A 16,001-nucleotide genomic window follows, 5' to 3' on the forward strand; every position below is an offset into this window, starting at 1 on the left:
ACAGAAAAATCCAGCCAAATACCGAAAAATATCTACAAATTTAATATTGCATCCTAACAACCTGTCCCCCCATTTTTCGGCATTTGAATGATTTGTGTTACATTTTTATCGGTATCCATCGCTACGTACATTTAAAGGAAATCTCAAAATTTCCATTACTTCCAAAACAGTTTGTATTATTTTTCATCGTTTCCCCAAAAGTTCCTGCAGATTGTGATTTGTTGTTTGCCGAGCCAAATATAAATGGTTCTACTTGCTGTGTCCTCTCTCCGAATAGTGAAGAGTTCCTTGATTTACTCAGAACCCCAACATTTGTTGGCTCTTTCGTTTTATCAAACATACCTGGACAAAAAAAAAACTTTTTAAGGACTTTTCATTGTACTCTTTCAAGATATTCTAAAGTAGTCTTGTTTACCGCAGACAGATATTTCTTTGTAAAGCACCCCAGAATTTTGTAAAGCACCCCATGTAGTGGTCCACAGTATGTATGCCAAATTAGTGCTGACTCTTTACATTTTCAAGATGGAGTGACATGAATCCAGTGATATGAACAATAAAAAATTAGAATACTCATACAATTTCGTGTGTTAAAAACTCTAACACATATAGCTAAAAAAACATTCCTTGCATTTTTTTAATCTTTCGATTTTTTTTTAAATTGAAGAAATACTTAGAGAATTGTTGATTTTCTTTCGAGTTCGCATTTGTACCGTTAAAACGAAACAGAGCTGGCTACATCACTAATACGCCGTTAATATTAGCTCTAATAAAAACGATTTTCAGACCCCTATCACAATAGTCGGTAATTCTCTTAAACAATCTATAGAACCCTAACAGCTATCAAGTGACTAATGTCCACACAACAGCATCCGGGCAAAGGGGATCCCCAACTATACCATTCTATGCAACTCATATTAAAACGTATACAAAAAACACTTCTACAATGCAACAGGTTTCATGCTAAGCTAATTATTGTGAAATTACCACACGAGAGCACTGATTTTACTGCAACATCAATGCTAATATTTTAAATATTTGATGTACACTTAATTTAACCACGAATTCCAATCGAATCAATAACACATGAAAGTAATAATAATAACTTCTTGACGGTCGTTTGTTGAAAAATTCAAATTTTCACTTTTTGCACAAAATCGAAAAGTCGATGTTTGCTTTATATCTTCTTGACAGAATTTGATCAACTAATTTGTAGTGTTTGAAAATTTCAATTGCTGAGCAAAAAAGGAAATGTCATGGTCAGTCAGACGTCGATGTAAATGGCTATTAACGTAACGTTGACGTATTGAGTTACTCTCTGTTCATGTACAGTATTTTTTGCTTACCTGCACAATCAAAAATTGCACGACATCTTGTGCAGCAATGCCCAAAATGCAGGTAGCTTCATTGCACTTATCTGCACAATGAAGCAGGTATCTTTAATTTTACTTACGTGCACAAAAAGTGCAGGTATCTTTAATTTTCTATTCGTATGTATTTGAGCATCAGTGGTGTTTTATCCAGCATAACCATCTTTTAGTGTGGGAGAGGAAGCGAGAATATGTTTTTAATGCATGCTCTTTTCTTGTGTTGTTATTGTTTTTGCGAATACAAAAACGAAGTGGTAGTTTTTAGTGTCTTTTTTGAGTTTGCAAAAAATTTTCTTGTTCAGATAAATACAACTTTTGTAACCAAATTAAAAAAAATTACCAAATTTTCGAGGCAGGAATGTCCAATGTGCAGCTATCGATTGGGCACTTAAATACAATTCAAATAAAGGGATTCAGAAAAAAATGGCATAACAAAAGTTTTTTGGTCTGCAAAGGCCAATGCGCAGCTAATGTTGTTGCAGGTAAATAGAAACCACTGTAATATGTAACGAAGACCGTTCCCATGGTAGAATTAAGAAGGTAAAGTCATGCATTTTTTGCAAAATTATTCATTGGCCAACATCCCATTGTCAAAATGTATATTGTATACACAGAAATCAGAAATGGGAACCTGTTTTTTATTTGGTGAAATTTGACAAGGTAAATTACAGAAAATTAAAGCCAAATACCAGAAAAATATCTACAAATTTAACATTGCACCCTAACAACCTGTCCCCCCATTTTTCGGCATTTGGATGATTTGTGTCACGTTTTCAGCGGTATCTATCATTCAATGACAGAAAATTTATTATAAATTTATTATTCGTTGTTTTGATGTTTTTCATGGTAGAAGAATATAGGTAGACGCATCGACACAGCTGCTGAGACAATGAACTGTCAAACCAATTTTGGAATTGAAAATGTTGAATGAGAAATTATTTAAATTTATAAATATTGTTGAAAACACGAATTATAATAACCTTCGAATGTCATAGTATAAGAAAAAATATAAAAATCGACGTATCTTTGAAAAACCATTTAAATTTTTTGACATATCAATGATTCCAAGCGTTGATACTTCTACCTGTATTCTTCTGGCATGGGTAGGAATCATGGCATCAACGCTTGGGAGCATTGATATGTCAAAAAATGCAAATGTTTTTTCAAATATATGTAGATTTTTATATGTTTTCTTATACTACGTCATTCGGAGACTAATATAATTCGCGTTTTTCAACTATTTTTACAAGTTTAAATAATTTTTCATTCAACATTTTCAATTCCAAGATTGGTTTGACAGTTCATTGTCCCAGCAGCTGTGTCGACGCGTCTACCTGTATTCTTCTGCCATGGGTAGGAATATATAAATCACTTAGTTGACTGGTTTAAGTCGTCCTCTGGCTTCTGGTCAAAATCGAACTAAGTCAACCTAAAACTCCTTTGTTCCTCTATGAAGAAGCCAGCGGAAGACATAAGCCAGTCAAAAACGCGTTTTATGCATTCTCACCTTTGGACCTTCAGACTCAACTTCTTCTTCTTGTAATGAATTATATTTGGACAAGCAATTTAAAAATATCTTTATTTTGCAAATCAAAACCTAATTGCTTTGTTTTGACAAATCAGCTTATTGTTTTAAATTTTTATCAGGGTCTCCTTACTTTTCACTTTTTCCGGCAAAAAAGAATAAAACTTCCTTACTCTATTATAAAGAAGCGGCTGAAAAAAAAAACTGTGTAATAGTAACCAGACACACAAAATTATTCTATGAAGTCAGTTGTCTTGTCTTTTGTAAAGACAGGGTAAAATAATAGTCCAAGTTTTTATGTGGTAGTTAAATACAGCTATCAGTTAAACAAAATCTATCTGGTGTAAACGCAATCTAACAAACTGAAAACATGATAAAAAAATCGATTACCGATAAAAGTCTGCGATATTTCCGCAACGATTAATCGATTGGTCACAACTCGACCTATGTATCCCTGGCTTGTGGGAGAGTTGTCATTTAAAAAACTTTTCTCCGACGAGTAGGGTGTGTGTTTCGCTGTTTTGTCGCGTGTGTATTGTGACGAATGAAAAGTGAAATGTGAAAATAAAATAATAACAACAACAAAATATAGCAAATACTTGCATGCAACACCAAATGTCACGCACAATGCAATAATGTAAAGAATTATATGCATTTCGTTTAATAACATAAAGAAAAAAGAAGAGAAGAATTTGTCATCCACTAATAAAAACAACACTACACTCCAACGCAGTCAAGTCAAGCCAATGTCGATCGCCAACAACAACAACAAAAATAATGACGAATTACGGTGAGAAAGAAGAAATGAGATATGACTTTTCTTGTTGAAGATTAAACCTAACGACGACGACGACGACGTTGCGGCCAGTGAGTGAGTGATAGGCCCGTTTGTGTTTACATTCGTTTTTTGTGTTCGTGTGTGTTTGTTATTATTGTTGCTCGCTGCTGCTGCTGCTGACCGAGCCAACTCCCCAATTAAAAAAGCAAAAACAAAACGCAATAATAAATTTAATTGAAACATAATAAAGAAAACGAAATCTATTTTTTTCCATTGCCTGAGAACCCAACACCAAATCACCTTGGTGTGGAATGTTGTGTGAAGATAAAAAGTAAAAAAAAAACAGCAACACAAAAAAATGAAGAAAAGTGAAATGTATCTTCTAAATATGACGAAGACGACGGGGTACGTTATTATTTAAATTCGTGTTGTGTGTGATCATCAAAGTATCGTCGTTTGGCGGTGCCAAAGAGTTGCAAAACTCATTCGAATCAAAACCAAGCAACTGTAACAACAACAACAACAACTATGAATCTATTAAAGTGAAATCCAAATAATGGCATACTTCAAAGTGAATATCATTTGTCTCCCAGATAAAAAAAAAATGCTGTCTGACCTAGTGAAGTGATTCGTGTAGTTGTTTGTTTTTGTGTGTCCTAACGTGAATTTGTGTCTGTGTGTGTGTTCGAACGAGAACCAGTCGCAGTGGCAATTGTAATTGAACTATTTGAACTTTGTTCTTTTTGTTAACAAAAAATAAATAAAAAAAAACAATCTATTTCAAATTATTGCATTTCCCACCCCGTGGAGAATTTTGTGGATATTTTTTCTTTTGACAAGCTGTATTCTCTAACTCTGTCAAAATGACTGTCTGGATGACAAGCAGTCCAAAACATGTCTTTGGAATTGGTAAGTGTCTTAAATTTGAATTTAGTTTTCTGGCAATGTAACATTTTTGCGGTTTTTTTCTGTTCTCTTTCTCTCTCGTGTTCTCATTGTGGTGTTGACATGCAACAAGTTGCTCATAAACAGCAAATAATGACATGCAAATAAACAGCAGTGTGGAGAACAAAACACAATGAGCAAGGACATTAAACGTGCACGGGTGGGCAATCCTAGGCACGCGATTTAAACGAAAAAAATATTGCGAATGAAATGAAAATATGGATTTTTTGTGAAATTAGTGGAAAAAAATAATTTAAAAAATAAAAAAGGGGTAGAAGGGATTACAAAGAAGATAGATTAAGGCTAAAGTTTATATTTAAAAGAGAGAAAAGAATAATTTTGATCAAAGAAAAATAATAACGAATGCAAGAAAATGAAGAATGAGATTTTTTTTTTTGTAAAATTAATTGAAAACAAAGAAATTAAAATATGAAAAAGGAGTGGAAGAGGTTATATAGATCATAGATTGAGGCTTAAATGTGTCGAATTGTTAATAACGTTTACCATGTAGGAGGATGGTAATTGACATTAGGGACTGATTAAAGTGTTAGATAATAAATAAATAAAATAAATATTCAAAATTCAAAAAATTAGTAAAATAATTACATGAGTAAAGTGTTAGATTTAAAAAAATTAAAAACGAAGAAAAAAAAATAAATAAAAAAATAAATAACATGACAAAAAGGAGCCATTTCAGAGGATTTCATTTTTTTTCCTATTTTTTCAGAGGTAGATAATTTTGTCCTGATTATTATATCTTGCGTGACACACTCGGATATCTTGTTCAAGACCCGGTTTAGATCCGTAAATACTAAGCCGATAAAGTAAATTTGAAAGCTTATGGAAACTCCTTTCCAACTAGAGATCACATGATGGGGATATTTAACCCGCTCGGGAGTTATGGCAAAATAAACAATATTTTGGACTCGGATTTTTTTATAAAAGCCATCAGAAAATTAAAATAGGATATATCAGGATATATATTATCTCATCAGGAAAATATATCTCTGCAGAAATTATTATTATATCAGATTTCGCGAAAGAGTTTTCTGTTGGGTGACACACCCGGTCATCTGGATATTAGACGCAGATCTACTAAATCGACATAGACCGTATTTGAAACCTTATGAAAACGCCTATCCATCAACTGGTCACATGATGGGTATACTTAACCCGCTCGGCAGTTAAAGCAAAGTAATCGATCTTTTGGACCCGATTTTTTTATAAAACCTTTCAGAAAATTGAAATAGGATCCCATTTGGATCGCTACACTGTTTAAATAAGTAAAATACCTACGCAGGCGTTAATATAATATTCAGGATATGTGGTATCGAAAATGAAATATATCGGTCTATGTGTAGGTATAGACCCTTATAAGGATACATTTCAGATTTGCGGTATTTGAAGGAAAATCCGCTGTAATTTTGGAATGAATACGCATTTTTGTGGTGTTGTCCCCATATAATTGTGCCCCCGGATTTTCGATATTTTAAAGGTTTATGGACGAATTTGCAAATAACTTCGCTGCAATTTGGTTTCCCGACTTCTGTGTGCTTAGTTTAAATACTCGCAAAAAATTGGAACTTTAGGACCACTTTTTGGTATAGCCCACCCCTGTAACTGTACCTACTAATTTTCGGTATTTCTAAGCTATTAACTCAAATTTTCAACGGTATCGTCTTTAATTTAATATTTCGGTTTCTCTGTGGTTAATGAAACTCATAGCAAAAAATATTTAACGCCGGTACACTCCATGATATCCCCCGTATACTCTCATCTCATTCACAATTTCCATTCGTTTTTGCAGGTAGTTAAACTTCGTGCAAAAAATATTCAATGTAGGTCAAATTTTCACTATAGCCCCATACAATGTTACCTCCTGATTATAGGTGTTTTTAAGATCTCAGTACTAATTTCCAATAAAATCAACTGTAATTTGACATTTTGGATTCTTTGTTAGTGGTAGTTTAACTCCTCGCAAAAACAGAAAAAAAAACATTTAAAGTAGGTCTACTTTTTGAAATAGCCTCATATAATGGTACTTTCGGATTTTCAGTATTTCGTAGGTATTGACCTCAAGTTCCAAACAAATCAGTTGTAGTTTGTAATTTTGTGTCCTTTGTGGTTGATTTGACTCTTCACAAAAATTTTGCAATGTAGGTCCACTTTTTGGTATAACCCCAATTTTCAACCAAAGCAGCTGCGATTCAACATTTATTGTTTTTTTGCGGGTGGGTGACCTTCTTGCCAAAAAAAAAATGCAGTCGGTTCACTATTTGGTAAATCAATCAGGAAGGGATGCCTTCCTTGTCGGCTGAAAGATCCGACAATATCGTAGGTCCACTTTTTTGATATAGCCCCAATTTTCAACCAAAGCACCTGCGATTCAACATTTCTTGTTCTTTGGGGGTGGTTGACCTTCTTGCAAAAAAAAGTGCAGTCGGTTCACTATTTGTAAAAGCAATCATGTAAGGGAAGCCTTTTCTTTTCGGTATTCTGAGAGTTTCGGCCGAAAGATCCGACCATATCGGCTGCAATTTCTGGTTCTTAGTGGTTAGTTTAACTCATCACAACCTAGGCTTATAACCTATCTTTGTACTCAACACACAATGTAGTGATACTTAGTACGCATATCCAAAACAATCTACATCTCTGCATCCTAGACACCACCAGTGATCCAAAATATTGTACTAATTTTGGTACTTTTCGAGCATTTGCAAAACCAACACCAGATCTCAACACCAGACCTCAACACCATATACCAATAGAGACCTCAATGTCAAATTTTAGGATTCCAGCTCTCTACATTCACTCAATACCAAATTTAGTAACATTAAGTACTTTTCGTACAATTATAGACACATTTCCGAATATGGACAGCTACCCTAATAGGTTAGGTTAAAGGACGCGCAGTTACCATATGGCAACCGCTCCACTCGGATACCTATAGGTTCATTGTGATCATCCTAGAAGAATAGTGAGAAAAAAGGAAGGAGTGGTTGATAGAAGATAGGAGATAGAGTTATAGAGTGTGACGGCTGAGGAATTTACCGTGTCGTCTTTAGCCACTTGGCTAGCTCTGGCTAATTGAAGGATTACAATAGGGTCAGTGTTAGAAAAAGAAGACAGATCATGTGACCCTAGTTCTCCAACCAACCTGTGTCTCACATTAATGAGTGCTGGGCAGTGGCAGAGCAAGTATTCGACTGACTCGATTTCTTCTTCATCTTGACAGGTCCTACAGTAGTCAATGTCGTCGCTGTCCCTGTGATGATACCCACCACAAGCTGTAGAACAGGTTTCGACAATGACAGTAGCGACTTTGTTCTCTTCTCTGAGAGTGTGGGCCAGATCCTTTGGGAAATGGTGCAACCCATTTCGTCCAGCCATTTTTGTTGGATTCTTTGGGAGTAATATCTGTGAATGACCTGTAGGGAGTGGCACAGTGGTGGTTTAACCGAGTTATCTACTTCAATTGTAGTTGATTCGGATCCTAGTCTGGCCAATTCGTCTGCAGTCTCGTTTCCTGGAATGTTATAATGACCAGGAACCCAACAGAGCTTGATGGACAACCCAGTGTTTTCCAAGGCTTTCCTGCAGTTCAAAACAGCACTAGACTTAATGGTAAAGGAATTTAAATCCTTCAGTGCCGCTTGACTATCGATATATATAGTCACCGGACCGCTGACCTCAATATTCCTCGTGACCAGCAGGTCTGTGGCCTTTTAGACCGACAGAAGACACCAGCTCCCGTTCCACAGTCCATCTTTGAACCGTCGGTATAAACAGCTATGTCGCGGAAATGTGGGTTGTTATGGGCCCAGGCGTCTCTGTGAGGTATGTGTATGTCAGGTGGGTCGAAGCTTAACCGTGGTGAAATATCATATATCAATTTTACTTTGCAACCTGTATTCTAGTACCGAATTCCAAATTTTTACCTCTATCCGTTCTCATAATACCAATAGGTACCATTTTAGAATTTTAGCGCCATTTTAGAAACTCCTCTTCAATGGAAATCCCCAAAAAAACAACCCATAAATATGTCGCTGAACATTTGCCAACCACACACATTTATAGTTTTCAAATATTTTTCAAAATATTTATTTTTTGGAAATGCATATTCACTTGAAGCTTAACATTAAACAGATTTTTCCACTTTATGGGGTCGTTAATCCAAATTAGATATTTTCAATTGTTATTACATCAATATGAAATATTTCGGCTCATTTCAAGGAAAAAATTGAAGCGCATTGACTATTTTTAGTCGCAGCAATTGAGGCAAATTTAAAATAAAAGACTTTAAAACGGATGCTTCTTTTTTCAAAAAAAAAAAAAAAAAAAAAAAAAAAAAAAATCAGAAAATTCAGAAAAAAAATTAAATGACTCTAAAGCGCCCTCTAAAATCAGAAATGGAAAATATAAAAAAAAAAACAAACATAATATTTTTATTTTATTATTTAATACAAGATTTTAATTCCTCATGAACCTACATTTGATACTTTTAGTAACAATTAAAATAATTCCCTAATGTTTTCCTATTTAAAAAAAAAAACTTCTTTCGCATTTTCATATAAGATTCCGGTCTCTGCTCAAACTACATAAAATACTTTGCATGAACTAAGTTGTCATGTCTTCTGTAAAAGCAGGATAAGGAAAAATACTTCCATTAAGCGGTGATTAAAATTTCCCAATTGTTTTTATTTTTTTGGAAATTTTCTATGCAAAAAATATATTTTTCTTTCTGGAATGGAAAATTTTTCCAAATTAAAGGTTTTACCTCTAATAATAAATTTAAAGACATGAATGTGCTTGTGTGTATGTGTGTGAATGTATATTTTCCAAAATTTATGTGAGTGAAGCTGTTTAATTTCCATTATTGTTTCATTTGGTTCTTCTTTTTTGTTTGGGGGCCATAAGTCAAGTGACCTCCTACTGTGTTACTTGTTGCACCACAAGTCAATTTTCCCCTTCGCCTTTCATGCACACTCTCTCTCTCTCACACATATTCAACAGGAATTAATGTGTTACACGAAATTTTCATTTTCCCATTTTGGTGAACACAATACAAGAATTTATTTAATTACATTTCATCGTAGATAGGTATTTTGTTGAAAATCTAATTTTATTTTAATTTTTCATTTAGTTTTTCTATTTTGTGCTCCCTCCCCTTTTGTTTGTTTTCAACACTTGGGTGCATTTGAAAAAAAAGGTGTGGAGGAGATCCCTAATAGAAAACAATTGTTTGAATGACAACTCTGCATTACCATGTGCAACCGTGCAACGCCACTGAGAAGAGTGTGTGAGAGCCAATGATCTTGATCTCAATTTTGTTTTTTTTTTTTTAATTGTTTATCTTAACTCAACCATTCATTATCTGCATTGTGTGTGTGTGTTTTGTGTACGCATAGCATAACAATTTAAATGCCGCCGTTGTCGTAGCTGCGTTTATCTCTCCTCTCATTCAAATAACTCTTTATCACCCACTTCATTTGGTATGCTCCCACCCACCCACTCTCTCTCTCCCCCACCCCAAACAAATGTAACAATTCACAACAATTACCTTGAATTACCGTTTACTCTTACTCTTTACTCTTTGATGAATAGTTAGCATCTCTAATAGGTGATGTTGCTGTTGTTTGCCTCACATCTTTAAAAAACAAACACACACATATTATGTTTTTGTTGCAAGTGTTTTGTTGTTTTTGTGCTATCTCAAATGGCAATGACCATGATTATTTTTCAAAAGATCGTTATTTGTGTGATTTGCTATTAAATTACAAATGCGATGTTGTTAATTAAATTGTAATGCATTAATTGTTGTAAGGAATGCCGTTGTTAAGGGAGAGAGAAAAATTTAAGCAAAATAGGAATTCTCTTTAAAATGAAAAATTGGGGAGATAGTTAAGAGAAATGTTTTTTTTAAGGCTTTTTAATTTTTTATACATAAAAGTGATATAAAAAATCATAAAAATCATAAAACTATGGAAAAAACTCTAAAAAATATTGGAGAATAATTCAAGCTGAATCAAAAACCTAAAAAATCAGGTTAAAAAGTATCAGTCGGTTTTGCCGAACCTCAGCAAATGATCGATTATTTAAATATATTTTGACTTGCGTTATGAATATTCAAATTGCTGAACCTCTTTGTTGGAGGAGGTTCCTTAGAAATGGCCCAATGTTGCCTGTTTCGTATCAGACCTAAATTAATACAATATAAATATTGCGATGTGCCAGATTTGGACTATATTGATAACTTCCCTCACTTTATATGAGATTTTTAGAAAATTTTAAAATGTGCGAGAGGTACCAGATATATTCGACAGAAGTATTCCGTTTTCATACTTCATTTAATGTAGTTAAAAAATTGGTATGGGCAAAATTACAAGAAAATCGAACATTTATATCGAATTTTATGAGAAATCATAAATTCCATATTCATCTCGGGTTTCTGGTTGAGAGAAATATTTAGATATATGAAGTTGTTTCGCAAATTATGACAGATAACAATATTGAAAATTGTGACCCTTTGTGTGTGAGGTAGAAGGGGTTGGCAGATATCTATAATTTTCACAACAGATCTTGGATTTGTAAAATGTTGAAGAGAGTTAAATGCTTAAAAAAATCTTAGACCCTATGTGGGGGAGCTACCAGAAGAAATGGTCCGATCAGTACCATATTTATAACAGATTTTGCGCTGATGGAAATATTGCGATGTACCAAGTCTGAAAGGAATCGGATATTAATTTCGTGTTTTATCAGGGGGTGGAACCAGAAGTAGTAGAACGATATTCCATCTTCACACCAGACCTCGAGTTAATAAAAATACATCATCACATTTTATAAGAGTTATAATTATTCGAAATTTTGACCCTTTGTCGGGGGTACTTCCATTTTCGCAGTTGGAGTATAATCGATTTATCCTTTCTCTTTCTGAGCAGTAAAATATTTTCTTTGAAAAGTTCGACATTTTGTGGAGGAGATGTGGGTGGTGGAGTGGGCTGATATTGCCCATATCCGAACTCCATCTAAGTTTGATAATAATATTACGATGTACCAAGTTTGGACCAAATCGGATATTTCCTTCGAGAGTTATTGTGCGCATCAGTCAGACAGACGGACGGGCGGACATCGCTAGATCGAATCCAAATGTCCTGAAACAGATTTGATCCAATGAGACCTGGGGTCTAAAACGTTATTTCGATGAGGGTTTAAAAAGTGGGTCGATTGCGAAATTCATTATTTTACCGAATGGAGATACCCTAACATCTAATTGAAGCCTACTTAGTTCGAAAACATGCTCCAAGGCACAAAATTACCCTAAATCGCGCAGAACCATTCATACCCATTTAATTATGAAACTTTTTTCTAGTTGGAGATATAACGGTCCACTCTTTTTAGTACCTTCCCCATAAAGGGTCACAATTTTCCAAGATAATAATTAACCTCATAGAAAAAGAAAGGACCATGCGACTTTGTTCAAACTTTGCAAATCTTTATATTTGTATCAAACGTCCCATATCGTCCATGACCTTCGGGTACCTCTCCCACAAAGGGTAAAATTTCCGAATAATTTAAACGATTACAAAATACAAAATAAGCTTCCGATGCTTTTCTAGCTTTTTAATCCCAATATTTCTACCAACACATGAGGTGGTGGGAAGATGGTAGTTATCGGTTCACTCCTTCTGGTACCTTCTCCATAAAGGGGCACATTTTTGAATAATTAAAATGCTCATAAAATGCAAAATAAGTTTCCGAAACTTTTCAAATTTCACTTATCCCAATATTTTTACCTGCACAAGAGTTGGTGTGAAGATGGAAGATCTCGATCGACTCCTTCTGGTACCTCCCTCACAAAGTGTCAAAATTTCGAATAATCAAAACGTTCACAAAATGTAAAATAAGCATCCGATTCTATTCAAACATCACACATCCAAATATTTCTAGCAACACAATATGTAATGCGAACATAGTAGATATAGGTTCACCCCTTCTGGTACCTCCTACACAAAGGGTCAAAAATTTGATGAAACAAAACGCTCATAAAATGCGTAATAAGCATCCGTTTCTTCTGCATTTTCACACATCTCGATATTTATATCAAAACAAGATATGGTGCGAAAATGGGATATGTCGGTCCACTCCTTCTGGCACTTCCCCCAAAAATGGTCAGATTTTCGAATAATTAAAACGTTCACAAAATGCAAAATAAGTATTCGATTCTTTTCAAATTCCACACATCGCAATGTGTCTAACAACACAAGACCTGTTGTAAATATGATAGATGTCGGTCCACTACTTCGGGTACCTCCCCTACAAAATTTTGAATAAACAAAACGCTCATAAAATGCTAAATAAGTATCCGATTCTTTTCCATTTTCACACATCCCGATATTTATACCAAAACAAGATATGGTTCGAAAATGTCGGTCCACTCCTTCTGGCACTTCCCCCAAAAATGGTCAAAATTTTGAATAACTAAAGCGTTTACAAAATACAAAATAAGTATCCGATTATTTTCAAATTCCACACATACCAATATGTCTACCAACACAATATGTGGTGCGAAGATGGGAGATGTTTGTGCACTCTTTCGGGGACCTCCCCCACCAAGGGTCAAAATTTTGATGAAACAAAACGCTCTCAAAATGCGAAAAATGCATACGATTCTTTTCAAATTCCACACATCCCAATATGTCTACTAACACAATATGTGGTGCGAAGATGGGAGATGTTTGTGCACTCCTTCGGGGACCTCCCCCACAAAGGGTCAAAATTTTGATGAAACGAAACGCTCTCAAAATGCGAAAAATGCATACGATTCTTTTCAAACTTCACACATCCAAATGATTCTACAAACACAGGAGGTGGTGTGAAAATGGTAGATATCGGTGCACTCCTTCTGGTACCTCCCCCACAATTGGTCAAAATTTGTAATAAACAAAACGCTCATAAAATGCTAAATGTCCGTTTCTTTTTAAACTTCACACATCCAAATGATTCTACCAACATTAGAGGTGGTGTGAAGATGGGAGATGTAGGCCCACTCCTTCTGGTACCTCCCCCACAAAGGGTCAACATTTTGAATAAACAAAACGCTCACAAAATGCAAAATAAGTATCCGAAACTTTTCACATTTCTAACAACACATGACCTGTTGTAAATATGACAGAAGTCGGTCCACTGCTTCGGGTACGTTCCCTAAAAAGTATAAAAATTTTAAATAAACAAAACGCTCTTAAAATTCAAAATAAGTATCCGAATCTTTTCAAACTTCACACATCCAAATATTCCTACCAATGCAAGAGGTGATGTGAAGCTGGTAGATATCGGTCCACTCCTTCTGGTACCTCCCCCACAACGGGTCAAAATTGAAAATAATAAAACGATCATGAAATTATCCTATTCTTTTCAAATTTTACACGTCCAAATATTTCTACAAACACAAGACCTATTGTAAATTTGAGAGCCGTCGGTATACTCCTGCAGGTACCTTCCCCACAACGGGTCAAAATTTTGAATAATCAAAACGTTTACAAAATTCAAAATAAGCTTAAGAATCTTTTCTAACATCACAAATACCAATATTTCTACGAACACAAGAGGTGGTGTGAAAATGGTAGATATCGGTTCACTCCTTCTGGTACCTCCCCCACAAATAGCCATTTTTTTGAATTATTAAAACGCTCAGAAGTTTCCGATTCTTTTCAGACTTCACACATCCAAATATTTCTACAAACGCAGGACTTGGTGTAAATATGGGTTATCTCGGCCAATACCTTCTGATACGTCCCCTACAAAGGGTTATAATTTTTATTAACAATTCTAAAATTCACCCCAAAGAAACATAAAACCCTAAGGATTTACGGAGCTCAGCGACCACATCAAATGAAGATTTATGTTTTGACACACTTCATAATTTAATTAATTAATTTTATTTCTCGGTTTTCATTACCAAATCTGCCTCTAAATGAGGTAATTTCATTTTGTTGTGATTTTTGTTGATGTTGTTGTTTTTATTTTTTCTTTCTGTTATCTCGAGTAGTTGGTTAAGTAGGTAGGTGGCTAGATATTTTCATTTATTTTTCCGTTGTTTATTCGCCTTGTTAACAGTTCTGCCAACAATGATGGCAGTGAAGAGGTTTTGTTTTTTTTTTTGCTTTGTTATCTCAAAGTGCTATTGACCAAGTTTTTGCCGTTTATTACACCATATAATTGATTTTGTTTTGGTTATATACTTCTCTGCCATTGCCTTTTACATTCGATGATTTATGACAAGGTATTACAGAGCAAAAAAACAACACCCTCTCCGCCACTTGGCCACAAGCGTAGAAAAAAGTACTTCAATATTATTTTTAATTATTAATTATTTTATATTCCTCTCCCCCATCAAAATATTTGGCAAACAAAGTTTTTTTTTTATTTAGCCCGGCTGACCATGGTTAGTGGTGGCTGTTTTTTTTCACCCACCCCCATATCGAAAGATATATTCTCTCTCAATTTCGGTTTTCTTGGAAGGCTTAATAATTAAAATAATGGCATACATTTTAGTTACGTTCCATGTGGGTGAGTTGGTGTTGTGGAAGCCCAACAAAACCATGCTGAAGAATTTTTTTCTCAAGGCTTTTGTGATGATAATGGACGATTGAAACCGAAACCTTAATTCATAATGTAATTGAAGATGGTTTTCAAAAAAAAAAACAACCCCTTGTTGGGTAATTGGTAGTTTTGTGAAAATTTCCAAAAATCCCTTTTAAGTGATTTATCAGCAAATAAATTCGACAAGGGTTGGCCAGTAAATAATGTAGGTTTTAGATAAATTTAATTCCTCAGGGTCCAATTTATGCCCATTTGTATACCCTTAGCTTTGTGGCTACAGAGGAAATGAAAATTTTAGACCCTGGGTCTCTTTGGATGATAAATTCGTTCAATGGCATTTGGAGTAAATCGTGGATCGGTAATTTTTTTTTTCAAAACTTTTTCGGTTTCCGAGTCCTTGATGCGACAATTTTGCTTTTCTTGGGCCTTATCGGTCAATACAATTTTCCTTTGAACGGCCGGCTTGAGTTAATTTGTTAACGGAACTTTATAAGCCTTGAGACCCAGGTATTTTTTCGAAAATGAAACGTCCAATGGTCTCGTCAGACCGTAAACCACACCAAAAATACCTTTTCGGTTTTCTGAGTCCTTGCTACCATAATTTTGCTTTTTGGTCCTTATCGGTCAAGACAATTTTCCTTTAAACGGCCGGCTTGAGTTCATTTGTTAACTGAACTATATAAGCCTAAGACCCAGGTATTTTTTCGGACCGTAAACCACACCAAAAATTCCTTTTCGGTTTTCCGAGTCCTTGATGCGACAATTTGGCTTTTCTTGGGCCTTATCT

The 16,001-nt window shown here is 34.7% G+C and overlaps 1 protein-coding gene across 2 annotated transcripts in view; it reads left to right on the top strand.

Moving 5' to 3' along the window:
• Positions 1-3,373: 3,373 nt before the first annotated feature.
• The window catches only part of LOC101891400 (dedicator of cytokinesis protein 1), a 128,196-nt gene continuing 115,568 nt past the window's right edge, over positions 3,374-16,001 (top strand). For both annotated transcript variants that reach the window (XM_059118056.1, XM_059118058.1), the window contains exon 1: positions 3,374-4,579. In XM_059118056.1, the coding sequence (XP_058974039.1) occupies positions 4,534-4,579 (46 nt within the window). In that variant the 5' untranslated portion in view covers positions 3,374-4,533. The remainder of the gene's footprint in view (positions 4,580-16,001) is intronic.

Source organism: Musca domestica, unplaced genomic scaffold, assembly GCF_030504385.1.
Source record: "Musca domestica strain aabys unplaced genomic scaffold, Musca_domestica.polishedcontigs.V.1.1 1, whole genome shotgun sequence".
NCBI lineage: Eukaryota > Metazoa > Arthropoda > Insecta > Diptera > Muscidae > Musca > Musca domestica.